Raw genomic sequence first — 16002 nt, 5'->3', positions numbered from 1 at the left:
TGTGTAATCTTCTTTTTCCATTTCCCTTCGGCTGAATGACTGGGGGTTATGGGTAAGGGAAGTGCCGCTTAACAGCTTGCCGTGGTGCTCCTTGCCTCCTTCTGCTGGCCAGGAGTGAATATCCCACTAGTAATTGGAATGACATTGTAGTCTTTCCATGTCCGTAAAGAAAGACATTTATCAGGTAAGCATACATTTTATTTTTGTTTCATTATTTTTGCAAACCACAGTTACAAAATGTATTGCCTCACCTATACTCATAACATGATATCATTTTCTATATATGTTGTCAGAGATATATGATTGTTATCCATGTGTTTCAGCTCCTTGGGATTTACTACGCCAGTTAGTGGAATGAGATCAGGTTTGTGATTTCCTTTTTTTTAATTGCATAATGATCTAATTAAATAGCTAATTATATTATTTCTGGCTGATGGGAAACCTTCCAATCTCTCGCTGACTAAAATGTGCCAAAAGTTCTTAAAGGATCATTAAACAATAAATAAATGCTAGATAAAATGATGCATTAAAAGAAAAGATTAGTCTGTGAATAACATTTAATTAATTGTTTAAATAGTGTCAAAATAAGTGTAACGTTTTAGTGTCTATAAAACAATTGGAGCCTAGGTTATATTATCTGCTCTGGCCAATTAGAGACCGTTATAAATGGGTCACTAGAGTGTGCAGCCAATAGCAGTGTAGAATATAAGTGTTTCTAAAAGGAACGGAAAAGCTCACAATTTCAGAATGTAATTACAAGAAAAGGGGACAAAATAAATAATGAAAGTATATTGTAGAGGTTTTTTTTTATATATATGATTTATTATGTTATATTACTATATTAAAGTGTTTAATGTCCCTTTAAAGGGACACAAAGCTGATACAGCTACAATAACATGACTACTACTCCATGTGCTATTGTTTCCCCCTTGTGCCTGCAGCTCTCTATTTTAACCCCTTACTAATGCAAACTGATCAAGCTGTCACACTGGGTGCTGTCATCGGTACCTGCATCTTGTGACAGAAGTGTTATGTACAGTAACAAATCTACTCAAAAGAGGGCCCTGGTGTAAAGTTTTTATTTTTGGACCCTGAAAGGAAACAGAGTAGCAAACAATAGTAAAAATATGAAAAACAACAGTCTAATCCCGGCACCTGGAGGTAAGTTTTGACTCCATACAATAAGGTATTTGAATATTTCAACTCTATTGGAGTAAAAAGGGAAGGTAGGTTCTGCCTGATATGTCTAGGGACTGTTTCTGACCATGCATAGAAAACAGTCACAGATGCTGTTGCAGTGTGTGAACGTAGCAGTGCAGTGGCTCACCTTGGTTCTGAGTGTTAGGAGATCGGTCCTAAGGAGACTTCCTGAGTAACAGCTCTGCTGCAGGCTTACCGCCTCTGCCACTCAGTTCACTGCTTCAAGGTAGAGTTTTCTCCCTCCGTCGACTCTCCGTCTCCCACTGCTTACGTCATGATGCGTTCACAACCCCTTCATTCTGGCATCGCTTTCTGCTTATCCTCTCTGTTTCCTTTCGGTAATAGCGTCCCTGGGTCTGTCGTCTTGTGCTCTCTGTGTCCCCAGTGCAATTGAAATAAACAAAGTACTAAGGAGGACCAATGAGTACACTTTGACCTCAGTAGATAAAACCTAGCTTTTATTGCTTTTATTGCCAGCACAAAGGTAAAAACTTGGTCATGTCGACCATACAATACAGTTACAGAGTACCATGGTGAGAAGGAAGGAACTGATCTGGCTTATGCGTTTCGGCATAGGCCGTAGTCATAGCATAGGGATCTAAGTTCCTTACGTCTATTTAAAAAGACAAAAAGAGTTTATATTGGTCACACCTGGTGACACCTTCTCTCCTATTGGACATAGAGATTTGCATTTCCTCTATTAGTCACTACACCTATTGTCCAATCAGTATTCCTAGCATTTATCTAATGCACAAAGTTGATTATTCAGTTATTTTATGTAAATATTAGTAAATTTTGCTGAAGATTAACTCAACTATGGAATGTGCCGAAATTATGATTTGTGTGCTATTTGCGCTGCCAATCGCCGGAAACTTCCGGTCTCCGATTATTAATATAAAAATATAAACTGTTAGGAATAATGGAAAATCAAAATTTCATGTATTATAAAACATTAGACAGACTTGTTCTTGCATAGTTTCCAAATTGGAGATTTAGATAGAGTTTAGATCTGGATTTGAGACTCAAAGTGACTCCGGCATGGGAATATATATTTATATAAGTTTTTTCTAATGAGCTTTGTATGCTGAATCAATGGTGCAGGGATTATACTTGGATATCACAATTGATTTTCTTGAATACCAGCATTCTACTCTCTCTGACTTGGTGGTTAGACCATCATCGTATTATTCAAGGGGCCTCTTTTGTTCGTCCTTCCTGGACTGTAGTTTCAACAGATGCAAGTCTTTCAGGTTGGGGAGCTATCTGGGGGTCTCTGACAGCACAAGGGGTTTGGAATCCTCTAGAGGCGAGGTTACCAATCAATATCTTAGAACTCTGTGCTATTTTCAGGGCTCTTCAGGCTTAGCCTCTTTTAAATAGAGAACTTTTCATTCACTTTTAGACAGACAATATCACAACTGTGGCATATGTCAATTATCAGGGAGGGACTCACAGTCCTTTAGCAATGAAATAAGTATCACGGATACTTTCTTGGGCGGAATCCAACTCTTGTCTAATTTCTGCAATTCATATTCCAGATGTAGACAATTGGGAAGCGGATTATCTCAGCCGTCAGATTTTGTATCCGGGGGAGTGGTCTCTCCATCCAGATGTGTTTTTTCAGATTGTACAGATGTGGGGTCTTCCACAAATAGATCTGATGGCTTCCCATCTAAACAGGAAACTCCGCAGATACCTTTCCAGGTCCAGGGATTCTCAGTCGGAGATGGTGGATGCGTTAGCAGTTCCTTGGTCTTACCAACTTGCTTATATTTTTCCGCCTCTAGTTCTTCTTCCAAGGGTGATCTCCAAGATCATAATGGAACAATTGCATGTGTTTCTGATAGCATCAGCATGGCCTCACAGGTTTTGGTATGTGGATCTTGTCCAGATGTCCAGTTGACAACCTTGGTCACTTCCTTTAAGGCCAGACCTTCTGTCTCAAGGGCAGTTTTTCCATCAGGATCTCAAATCACTAAATTTGAAGGTATGGAAATTGAACGTTTAGTGCTTAGTCAAAGAGGTTTCTCTGACTCAGTAATCAATACTATGTTGCAGGCTCATAAGTCTGTTTCAAGGAAGATTTATTATCTGGTTTGGAAAACCTATATTTCATGGTGTTTTTCTCATAAATTCTCTTGGCATTCTTTTAGAATTCCTAGAATTTTACAGTTTCTTCAGGACGGTTTGAATAAAAGTTTGTCTGCAAGTACTTTAAAAGGGACAAATCTCTGCTCTTTCTGTTTTATTTTATAGAAAGATTGCTAAGCTTCCTGATATTCATTGTTTTGTTCAGGCTTTGGTCCGTATCAAGCCTATTATTAAGTCTATATTTCTCCTCCCTGGAGTCTTAATTTGGTTTTGAAGGTTTTCCAGGCTCCTCCTTTTGAGCCTATGCATTCTTTGGATATTAAGCTATTTTCTTGGAAAGTATTGTTCCTTTTGGCTATCTCTTCTGCTAGAAGAGTTTCTGAATTGTCTGCTCTCTCTTGTGAGTCTCCTTTTTTTGATTTTCCATCAGGATAAAGCTGTTTTGCAGACTTCGTTTAAATTTCTTCCTAAGGTTGTGAATGCTAATAACATTAGTAGGGAAATTGTTGTTCCTTCCTTGTGTCCGAATCCTAAGAATTCACTTGAAAAATTGTTACACTCTTTGGATGGGATAAGGGCTTTGAAATACTATGTTAAGGATTTCAGGAAGACTTCTAGTCTATTTGTTGTCTTTTCTGGTTCTAGGAAACGTCAGAAAGCTTCTGCCATTTCTTTGGCATCTTGGTTAAAGCTTTTGATTCACAAGGCTTATTCAGAGGTGGGACAGTCTCTGCCTAAGAGAATTGCAGCTCATTCTACTTGATCAGTTGCTACTTCTTGGGCTTTTAAGAATTAATTTTTTGGATTTGATTTTTCATTGGAAATAGCTGTTTTTATTTTATACATCCCTCTCTAGTGACTCTTCTGTGGAATTCCACATCTTGGGATTTTATCATGCTTTTTGTATGCTTTTTCTCTCCTTTTTACACCTCAATACTTCGCTATACGTAAAACTGAAGTATTTGTGTGGTTGGAGGTGTATTTATAGGCATTTTGAGGTTTCCTGGATCCTGGTAGGAATGTATATCCCATACGTCACTACCTCATGGACTCTTGCCATTATGAAAGAAATTAATTTATCAGGTAAGTTCTTACATAAATTATGTTTTTGAATTTAATGAACCGATTACACACTATCTCGATGTGAGCATGAAAGGTACAATAGAAGAAGGGATACAATCGGAAGTATATATTAAACCTATCACTGGAAACTCCCTTCTTCATGCAGCTAGTAGCCACCCAAAAAGGGTTTTCAGTTCAGTGGAAAAAGGGCAATACATCAGACTAAAGCGGAATTGCTCAACAGACAGCACTTTTAATGACCATGCAAAAACATTGATAAATAAATTAAAATAAAGGGGATAAAAACACTCAGTACAGCACTTGATGAAGTCCAAAACATCAATAGGTCAGATTTACTCAAAGAAAAAAAAACACACTATCCGACTAAAACAGATGATAGGATCACTTTTATCACTACATACAGCAACCAATACCACAAAATATGTTGAATTATCAGAAAACATCTAACATTTTTACAAGCAGGTGACAGGCTGGTTGAAACAGTTAAAAAAGGATGTAGATTTTCTTTTAAGAAAGGGGTATCCATTGGGAATAGAGTAGCACCCACCAGATTGAAAACTCTAGAACAAACAAACAGCTCTTGGTTACGACATATAGGTACTTTTCACTGCAGTAACCAAACATGCAATGCTTGCGAACATCTTCAAATAGGAAATTCCTTCAAAGCACAGTAACGGGGGAAACATTTGAACACAAGGCCTGTCACAACTGTAGAGTGATGTATGCAATATACCTTCTAACCTGCACCCAATGTAACCTCCAATTCGTGGGTCTAACTACCAGAGAGGTCCGCCAAAGAATCGGGGAACATGTTGTAAACATTACGCACGGCAAACTAAGCACCCCATTAATTCAACATTTTAAAATAAAACATAATAATAGCCCTAATACACTGGTCTGGACCATTATAGAGATCGAACGTAACAAGGGTAGGGAACTAAACAAGGATAAGAATTTAGTCCTTCGTGAGGTCTATTGGATACATAGACTCAAAACAAGAACACCTTGGGGGCTGAATTTGGAGTATGACCTAATCAATTACTTGCATTAACAGCTAAATTTCCTTCCCATTAAAGGGACAGTCAACACCTGGCAGAACTTAATACCATCATTTATATACTCAGAATATGGAGTAATCGTCCACAGCACATACGTTTTTCAGCTGTAAACATGGCCACTAATCTCCTCCCCCTTTTCATTCGTCCACCTTCTCTAAAGAACTCAATGCTCATTTGTGTTCTTGCTAATGCGCATGTGCATTAGAAATTCCTGTCCGCTCGCAAGCAGAAATTTGAACTACTGCTGTGAATCACTGTGACCGCGGGTAAAGAATCCGACCGAGGATTCTATTCTGATTGGCTGTTTATTTTAAAAGAAACTTATTACGTTACGTTGGGGGGAGTTTGGCAGCCCTGTCTATAGCTGAAAAAACGTATGTGCTGTAGACAATTACTCCCTATCATTAGAGGTATTTAACATGGAAGGTGGTGCAGGCGCATCTTATTCTGAGTATCTAAATGATGGTATTAAGTTCTGCCAGGTGTTGACTGTCCCTTTAAATAGTATGTATCTATTGTGGTTTACAATATCAACATAAGAAATATACTTTTAGGGTAAATAGCAATTTAGTCACAATACATCTATCCATTACCATTGCTTAATATTTCCCTGCATATTATATTCCATTGTATCTTTTTGGAAGAACTCTCTCTAGAGAAACAATATTATTTTTGTTACAAGTAATCAATGTTTCAACTTCTCCACAGGGAAATAATTAAGGTTTAAACAGTTGGGTAGCAATATCCATATAATGAAAACTACAAACAAGTGTTAATTATTTTTTTTAAATAAAGCATTGAACCAATGAACAAGAGGCTCATTAGAAAAGCTTATATAAATATATATTCCCACGCTGGAGTCTCTCTGAGTTTCAAATCCAGATCTAAACTCTATCTGAGTCTCCAATTTGGAAACTATGCAAGAACAAATCTGTCTAATTTCGTACATGAAATTTTGATTTTCCATTATTCCAGTTTATATTTTTATATTATTAATCAGAGACCGGAAGTTTCTGGCGATTGGCAGTGCAAATAGCACACAAATCATAATTTCAGCACATTCCATAGTTGAGTTAATCTTCAGCAAAATGTACTAATATTTACATAAATAATTGAATAATCAACTTTGTGCATTAGATAAATGCTAGGAATACTGACTGGACAATAGGTGTGTAGTAGAGGAAATGCAAATCTCTATGTCTAATAGGAGAGAAGGTGTGTCACAAGGTATGACCAATAGAAACTCTTTTTGTTTTTTAAATAGAGGTAAGGAACTTAGATCCCTATGCTATGACTACGGCCTATGCCGAAACGCGTAAGCCAGATCTGTTCCTTCCTTCTCACCATGGTACTCTGTAACTGCATTGTATGGTCGACATGACTGAATTTTTATCCTTGTGCTGGCAATAAAAGCTAAGTTTTACCTACTGAGGTCGAAGTGTACTGATTGGTGCTCCTTAGTACTTTGTTCATTTCAATAGTAAAATTATACATGCTGCTCTATATAATTATTTTGAAGGCAGACAGACAGATGAACCTGCAATCTGAACTAATAAAGGGCTCCAGCAATGCACATGTTAATCTTGACTAGAATTGCCCTCTAAAATAGACTAAAAGAAAAGTGCTGCACTCCTGGATAATTGAAATGGGAAGAAGCCTTTATTCAGCCATTACAGTAAGGTTTCGGGGCTCCTGCCTCTTTATCAAGCTCTAAGAGTCAGTTTCTGTAGAGAAATTGTTAGATTTTTGTCATGGTTTTCTTTCAATTGTAGCTGTGATGATGCCTGGACCAATGGCAAGAGACGTTGACAGTCTGGCTATGTTTATGAAAGCCGTGTTATGTGATGAAATGTTTGTGCTGGACCCAACAGTACCCCCTGTCCCATTTAAGGATGAGGTATGAAGGACGTGCGGTTTATAAAGGACGTAAATAATATGGCACTGAAACAGCAAATCCAGCACTTGTAAAAATCCCTTTCATTCTGGTCAAATTGAAATAGTTCTTAAAGGGACATGAAACCCAAATTTTTTATTTCACGATTCTGATAGAGCATGTGATTTTTAAACAACTTTCTTATTTACTTCATATTATTTCATTTGTTTTGCAGTCTTGGTATCCTTTGTTGAAAAGGATACCTAGGTAGGCTGATTGGTTGCTGCACATACATGCCTCATGTTATTGCCTCACCCAATGTGTTCAGTTAGCTTCCAATAGTGCAGTGCTACTTCATTAACAAAGGATACCAAGAAAATGAAGCAAATTAGATAATAGAAGTAAATTGGAAAGTTGTTTAAAATTGTGTTCTCTCTCTGAATAATGAAAGAAAAAAATGTGGGTTTTATGTCCCTTTAAGGGGATATTAAAAGGACAGTAACCACCTTGGAATTATAAGACATTCCCGTTTTGCTGCTATAGAATAACAGATCAGGCAAGTCATAGGCCTAGATTTAGAGTTGGGCGGTAGCCGTCAAAACCAGCGTTAGAGGCTCCTAACGCTGGTTTTGGGCTACCGCCGGTATTTGGAGTCAGTCAGGAAAGGGTCTAACGCTCACTTTCCAGCCGCGACTTTTCCATACCGCAGATCCCCTTACGTCATTTGCGTATCCTATCTTTTCAATGGGATCTTTCTAACGCCGGTATTTAGAGTCGTGGCTGAAGTGAGCGTTAGAAATCTAATGACAAGACTCCAGCCGCAGAAAAAAGTCAGTAGTTAAGAGCTTTCTGGGCTAACGCCGGTTTATAAAGCTCTTAACTACTGTGCTCTAAAGTACACTAACACCCATAAACTACCTATGTACCCCTAAACCGAGGTCCCCCCACATCGCCGCCACTCGATTAAATTTTTTTAACCCCTAATCTGCCGACCGCCACCTACGTTATACTTATGTACCCCTAATCTGCTGCCCCTAACACCGCCGACCCCTATATTATATTTATTAACCCCTAACCTGCCCCCCACAACGTCGCCGCCAGCTACCTACAATAATTAACCCCTAATCTGCCGACCGCAAAGCGCCGCCACCTACGTTATCCTTATGTACCCCTAATCTGCTGCCCCTAACACTGCCGACCCCTATATTATATTTATTAACCCCTAATCTGCCCCCCTCAACGTCGCCTACACTTATTAACCCCTAATCTGCCGAGCGGACCGTACCGCTACTATAATAAAGTTATTAACCCCTAATCCGCCTCACTCCCGCCTCAATAACCCTATAATAAATAGTATTAACCCCTAATCTGCCCTCCCTAACATCGCCGACACCTAACTTCAATTATTAACCCCTAATCTGCCGACCGAATCTCGCCGCTACTGTAATAAATGGATTAACCCCTAAAGCTAAGTCTAACCCTAACCCTAACACCCCCCTAAATTAAATATAATTTAAATCTAACAAAATAAATTAACTCTTATTAAATAAATTATTCCTATTTAAAGCTAAATACTTACCTGTAAAATAAACCCTAATATAGCTACAATATAAATTATAATTATATTATAGCTATTTTAGGATTTATATTTATTTTACAGGTAACTTTGTATTTATTTTAACCAGGTACAATAGCTATTAAATAGTTAAGAACTATTTAATAGCTAAAATAGTTAAAATAATTACAAAATTACCTGTAAAATAAATCCTAACCTAAGTTACAATTAAACCTAACACTACACGATCAATAAATTAATTAAATAAAATACCTACAATTATCTACAATTAAACCTAACACTACACTATCAATAAATTAATTAAATACAATTCCTACAAATAAATACAATTAAATAAAGTACAAAAAATAAAAAAGAAATAAGTTACAAAAAATAAAAAAATATTTACAAACATTAGAAAAAAATTACAACAATTTTAAACTAATTACACCTACTCTAAGCCCCCTAATAAAATAACAAAGACCCCCAAAATAAAAAAATGCCCTACCCTATTCTAAATTACAAAAGTTCAAAGCTTTTTTACCTTACCAGCCCTTAAAAGGACCTTTTGTGGGGCATGCCCCAAAGAATTCAGCTCTTTTGCCTGTAAAAAAAACATACAATACCCCCCCAACATTACAACCCACCACCCACATACCCCTAATCTAACCCAAACCCCCCTTAAATAAACCTAACACTAAGCCCCTGAAGATCTTCCTACCTTGTCTTCACCATGCCAGGTATCACTGATCGTTCCAGGCTCCGACATCTTCATCCAAGCCCAAGCAGGGGCTAGACATCCATCATCCGGTGGCTGAAGAGGTCCAGAAGAGGCTCCAAAGTCTTCATCCTATCCGGGAAGAAGAGGCGATCCGGACCGGCAACCATCTTGATCCAAGCGGCATCTTCTATCTTCATCCGATGACGACCGGCTCCATCTTGAAGACCTCCACCGCGGACCCATCTTCTTCTTCCGACGACTTCCCGATGAATGACGGTTCCTTTAAGGGACGTCATCCAAGATGGCGTTCCTCGAATTCCGATTGGCTGATAGGATTCTATCAGCCAATCGGAATTAAGGTAGGAAAATTCTGATTGGCTGATGGAATCAGCCAATCAGAATCAAGTTCAATCCAATTGGCTGATCCGATCAGCCAATCAGATTGAGCTTGCATTCTATTGGCTGATCGGAACAGCCAATAGAATGCGAGCTCAATCTGATTGGGTGATTGAATCAGCCAATCGGATTGAACTTGATTCTGATTGGCTGATTCCATCAGCCAATCAGAATATTCCTACCTTAATTCCGATTGGCTGATAGAATCCTATCAGCCAATTGGAATTCGAGGGACGCCATCTTGGATGACGTCATTTAAAGGAACCGTCATTCGGCGAGTAGGTGTAGGTTGAAGAGGTTGGATCCGCATCGGTTGGAAAGAAGATGGCTCCGCTCCGCTCCAGAAGAAAGAAGATTGAAGATGCGGCTTGATAGAAGACTTCATCCCGATGATGGACTTCCGACTTCAGCCCGATGATGGATTCTTCAGCCGCCGCTTGGACCCAGACTTGAGCCCGAGGATGGACGTCACTCTTCAGCCCCCCGCTTGGGCTTGGATCAACACTTCCGAGGCTTGGATCAAGACTTCCGAGGACGGATCGGTGAACCTGGTATGGTGAAGATAAGGTAGGAAGATCTTCAGGGGCTTAGTGTTAGGTTTATTTAAGGGGGGTTTGGGTTAGATTAGGGGTATGTGGGTGGTGGGTTGTAATGTTGGGGGGTATTGTATGTGTTTTTTTTACAGGCAAAAGAGCTGAATTCTTTGGGGCATGCCCCGCAAAGGGCCCTGTTCAGGGCTGGTAAGGTAAAAGAGCTTTGAACTTTAGTAATTTAGAATAGGGTAGGGCATTTTTTTATTTTGGGGGGCTTTGTTATTTTATTAGGGGGCTTAGAGTAGGTGTAATTAGTTTAAAATTGTTGTAATATTTTTCTAATGTTTGTAAATATTTTTTTATTTTTTGTAACTTAGTTCTTTTTTATTTTTTTGTACTTTAGTTAGTTTATTTCACTGTATTTATTTGTAGATATTGTATTTAATTAATTTATTGATAGTGTAGTGTTAGGTTTAATTGTAGATAATTGTAGGTATTGTGTTTAATTAATTTATTGATAGTGTAGTGTTAGGTTTAATTGTAACTTAGGTTAGGATTTATTTTACAGGTAATTTTGTAATTATTTTAACTATTTTAGCTATTAAATAGTTCTTAACTATTTAATAGCTATTGTACCTGGTTAAAATAAATGCAAAGTTACCTGTAAAATAAATATAAATCCTAAAATAGCTATAATATAATTATAATTTATATTGTAGCTATATTAGGATTTATTTTACAGGTAAGTATTTAGCTTTAAATAGGAATCATTTATTTAATAAGAGTTAATTTATTTTGTTAGACTTAAATTATATTTAACTTAGGGGGGTGTTAGGGTTAGGGTTAGACTTAGCTTTAGGGGTTAATCCATTTATTACAGTAGCGGCGAGATTCGGTCGGCAGATTAGGGGTTAATAATTGAAGTTAGGTGTCGGCGAAGTTAGGGAGGGCAGATTAGGGGTTAATACTATTTATTATAGGGTTATTGAGGCGGGAGTGAGGCGGATTAGGGGTTAATAACTTTATTATAGTAGCGGTGCGGTCCGCTCGGCAGATTAGGGGTTAATAAGTGTAGGCAGGTGGAGGCGACGTTGAGGGGGGCAGATTAGGGGTTAATAAATATAATATAGGGGTCGGTGGTGTTAGGGGCAGCAGATTAGGGGTACATAAGGATAACGTAGGTGGCGGCACTTTGCGGTCGGCAGATTAGGGGTTAATTATTGTAGGTAGCTGGCGGCAACGTTGTGGGGGGCAGATTAGGGGTTAATTAATATAATATAGGGGTCGGCGGTGTTAGGGGCAGCAGATTAGGGGTACATAGGGATAATGTAAGTAGCGGCGGTTTACGGAGCGGCAGATTAGGGGTTAAAAAAAATATGCAGGTGTCAGCGATAGCGGGGGCGGCAGATTAGGGGTTAATAAGTGTAAGGTTAGGGGTGTTTAGACTCGGGGTACATGTTAGAGTGTTAGGTGCAGACGTAGGAAGTGTTTCCCCATAGAAAACAATGGGGCTGCGTTAGGAGCTGAACGCGGCTTTTTTGCAGGTGTTAGGTTTTTTTCCAGCTCAAACAGCCCCATTGTTTTCTATGGGGGAATCGTGCACGAGCACGTTTTTGAAGCTGGCCGCGTCCGTAAGCACCGCTGGTATCGAGAGTTGAAGTTGCTGTAAATATGCTATACGCTCCTTTTTTGGAGCCTAACGCAGCCCTTCTGTGAACTCTAAATACCAGCGGTATTTAAAAGGTGCGGCCAGAAAAAAGCACGCATAGCTAACGCACCCCTTTGGCCGCAAAACTCTAAATCTAGGCGTTAATGTTTTTAAAACAAATTAACATCCTTTTTACTGCAATTGTTTTTCAACAGTCAAACTCCGCCTACCTTATTTGGATGAGCCAATCATGGCTTTAGCTAGTGATGGGCGAATATGGTGAAAGTGCAATTAGCTTGGTAGAATGAATAGTCCTGTGGACACTCATTTTTGACAATTGAATGTTGATAAGAACGAAAATCCATTTAAATTTGTTGAACTTATGTTATTTCCGGTTTAAAATTCAAAACGAACAAATTGTTTCATTTTTCAAATGTTGCAAAACATTCGCTGTCGGCATTCTGGTGAACTGCTTGGTTAATGCCACCCCCTGCAGATTCGGAGCCAATCGGCCGCTAGCAGGGAGTGTCAATCAACCTGATCGTATGAGATCGGGCGGATTGATGTCCGCAGCCTCAGAGGCAGCGGACGAGTTAAGGTGCATTAGGCACCATTCGGGGCATATTAAATCGGCCCCCAGGTCTTCGATAGGGTTCAATTTACAGCAGTATTTTAGATTGCACTTGAGTGCAACACTTAATTTACCACTTATAGTGAAGCTAATAGAGCTCGAGTATAGGACACACTACAAGAGTTTAGATGCTTTGGTTCAAATATTTAACCATACATTCTGACATCAATTTGAATTTAAATTGTACAGCACTGTGTCAGCTCTCAGACTGTGCACAAGTATCAGATGCACATGCACAAGTATCAGATGCACATGCACAAGTATCAGATGCACTTGCATAATTACAGCTAGATTACAAGTTTTGCGTTATGAGTAAAAAAGCAGCGTTATTGGTTATATAACGCTGCTTTTTCACTTCCGCTGCTATTACGAGTCTTGTAGGTACAGCTGTACCGCACACTTTTTTGGCCTTAATGCAAATTAACTTACGTGGTTTGCGTAAAGTCTTTTTTCAATGGGACTTCCATAGCGCCGATATTAAAAGCGGTACACCCTGTCCCGCAAGATTCCTAACGTGGTTTTTATGCTGTAGCATAAAACTCATAACTAAAGTGCTAAAAATACACTAACACCCATAAACTACCTATTAACCCCTAAACCGAGGCCCTCCCGCATCGCAAACACTAATATAAAATTATTAACCCTTAATCTGCCGCTCCTGACATCGCCGCCAATATAATAAACATATTAACCCCTAAACCGCCGCACTCCCGACTCGCAAACACTAGTTAAATATTATTAACCCCTAATCTGCTTCCCTAACATCGCCGCAACCTACATTGCAGTTATTAACCCCTAATCTGCCGCCCCCAACGTCGCCGCCACTATACTAAAGTTATTAACCCCTAAACCTAAGTCTAACCCTAACAGCCCCTAACTTAAATATAATTAAAATAAATCTAAATAAAAATGACTATCATTACCTAAATAATTCCTATTTAAAACTAAATACTTACCTGTAAAATAAACCCTAAGCTAGCTACAATATAACTTATAGTTACATTGTAGCTAGCTTAGGTTTTATTTTTATTTTACAGGCAAGTTTGTATTCATTTTAACAAGGTAGAATAGTTACTAAATAGTTATTAATTATTTACAAGCTACCTAGTCAAAATAAATACAAATTTACTTGTAATATAAAACCTAACCTGTCTTACACTAACACCTAACCTTACACTACAATTAAATAAATTACCTAAATTAAATACAATTACCTAGATTACAACCCCCCCCCACTAAATTACACAAAATAAAAAAGAAATTACCAGATATTTAAACTAATTACACCTAATCTAATAGCCCTATCAAAATAAAAAAGCCCCCCCAAAATAAAAAAACCCCTAGCCTAAACTAAACTACCAATAGCCCTTAAAGGGCCTTTTGTGGGACATTGCCCCAAAGAAATCAGCTCTTCTACCTGTAAAAAAAATACAAACACCCCCCCAACAGTAAAACCCACCACCCACATAGCCAACCCCCCAAATAAAATCCTAACTAAAAAAAACCTAAGCTCCCCATTGCCCTGAAAAGGGCATTTAGATGGGCAATTGCCCTTAAAAGGGCATTTAGCTCTTTTTCAATTGCCCAAACCCTAATCTAAAACTAAAACCCACCCAATAAACCCTTAAAAAACACTAACCCCTGAAGATCCACTTACAGTTTTGAAGACTGGACATCCATCCTAAATGAAGCTGGGACGAAGCGGCAAGAAGTCCTCAACGAAGCCGGGAGAAGTCTTCATCCAAGCCAGCAGAAGTGGTCCTCCAGACGGGCAGAAGTCTTCATCCAGACAGCATCTTCTATCTTCATCCTTCCGACACGGAGCGGGTCCATCTTCAAGACATCCGGCACAGAGCATCCTCTTCTTCCGACAGCTAACGACGAATGAAGGTTCCTTTAAGTGACGTAATCCAAGATGGCGTCCCTTGAATTCCGATTGGCTGATAGAATTCTATCAACCAATCAGAATTAAAGGTGAAAAAATCCTATTGGCTAATGCAATCAGCCAATAGAATTGAGCTTCAATTATATTGGCTGATCCAATCAGCCAATAGGATTGAGCTTGCATTCTATTGGCTGTTCCAATCAGATGGATGTCCGGTCTTCACAACTGTAAGGGGATCTTCGGGGGTTAGTGTTAGGTTTTTTTAAGGGTTTATTGGGTGGGTTTTATTTTCAGAGTAGGGCTTTTGGGCTGAAAAACAGCTAAATGCCCTTTTAAGGGCAATGCCCATCCAAATGCCCTTTTCAGGGCAATGGGGAGCTTAGGTTTTTTTAGTTAGGATTTTATTTGGGGTGTTGGTTGTGTGGGTGGTGGGTTTTACTGTTGGAGGGTTGTTTGTATTTTTTTTTTTACAGGTAAAAGAGCTGATTTCTTTGGGGCAATGCCCCACAAAAGGCCCTTTTAAGGGCTATTGGTAGTTTGGTTTAGGCTAGGGTTTTTTTATTTTGGGGGGGCTTTTTTATTTTGATAGGGCTAGGGCTATTAGATTAGGTGTAATTGGTTTCTTTTTTTATTTTGTGTAATTTAGTGGTGTTTTTTTGTAATTTAGGTAATTGTATTTAATTAATTTAATTGTAGTGTAAGGTTAGGTGTTAGTGTAAGACAGGTTAGGTTTTATTTTACAGGTACATTTGTATTTATTTTAGCTAGGTAGTTAGTAAATAGTTAATAACTATTTAGTAACTATTCTACCTAGTTTAAAATAAATACAAACTTGCCTGTAAAATAAAAATAAAACCTAATCTAGATACAATGTAACTATTAGTTATATTGTAGCTAGCTTAGGGTTTATTTTATAGGTAAGTATTTAGTTTTAAATAGGAATTATTTAGGTAATCATTGTAAGTTTTTTTTAGATTTATTTAAATTATATTTAAGTTAGGGGGTGTTTGGGTTAGACTTAGGTTTAGGGGTTAATACATTTAGTATAGTGGCAGTGACGTTGGGGCGGCAGATTAGGGGTTAATAAATGTAGGTAGGTGGCGGCGATGTTAAGGTGGGCAGATTAGGGGTTAATAATATTTAACTAGTGTTTGCGATGTGGGAGTGCGGCGGTTTAGGGGTTAATATGTTTATTATAGTGGCAGCGACGTTGGGGGCGGAAGATTAGGGGCTAATAAGTGTAGGTAGGTTGCGGCGACATTGAGGGTGGGAGATTAGGGGTTAATAAATTAGGGGGTGTTAAGGTTAGACTTAGGTTTAGGGTTTAA

At 38.5% G+C, this 16002-nt stretch overlaps 1 protein-coding gene across 2 annotated transcripts in view; it reads left to right on the top strand.

Moving 5' to 3' along the window:
* The window catches only part of LOC128641013 (vitamin D3 hydroxylase-associated protein-like), a 166089-nt gene that overhangs the window by 109797 nt on the left and 40290 nt on the right, over positions 1-16002 (top strand). For both annotated transcript variants that reach the window (XM_053693531.1, XM_053693532.1), the window contains exons 6-7: positions 324-364; positions 7205-7329. In XM_053693531.1, the coding sequence (XP_053549506.1) occupies positions 324-364; positions 7205-7329 (166 nt within the window). The remainder of the gene's footprint in view (positions 1-323; positions 365-7204; positions 7330-16002) is intronic.

Source organism: Bombina bombina, chromosome 10 (assembly GCF_027579735.1).
Source record: "Bombina bombina isolate aBomBom1 chromosome 10, aBomBom1.pri, whole genome shotgun sequence".
Lineage (NCBI taxonomy): Eukaryota > Metazoa > Chordata > Amphibia > Anura > Bombinatoridae > Bombina > Bombina bombina.
This window is presented reverse-complemented; position numbering and strand designations above follow the sequence as displayed.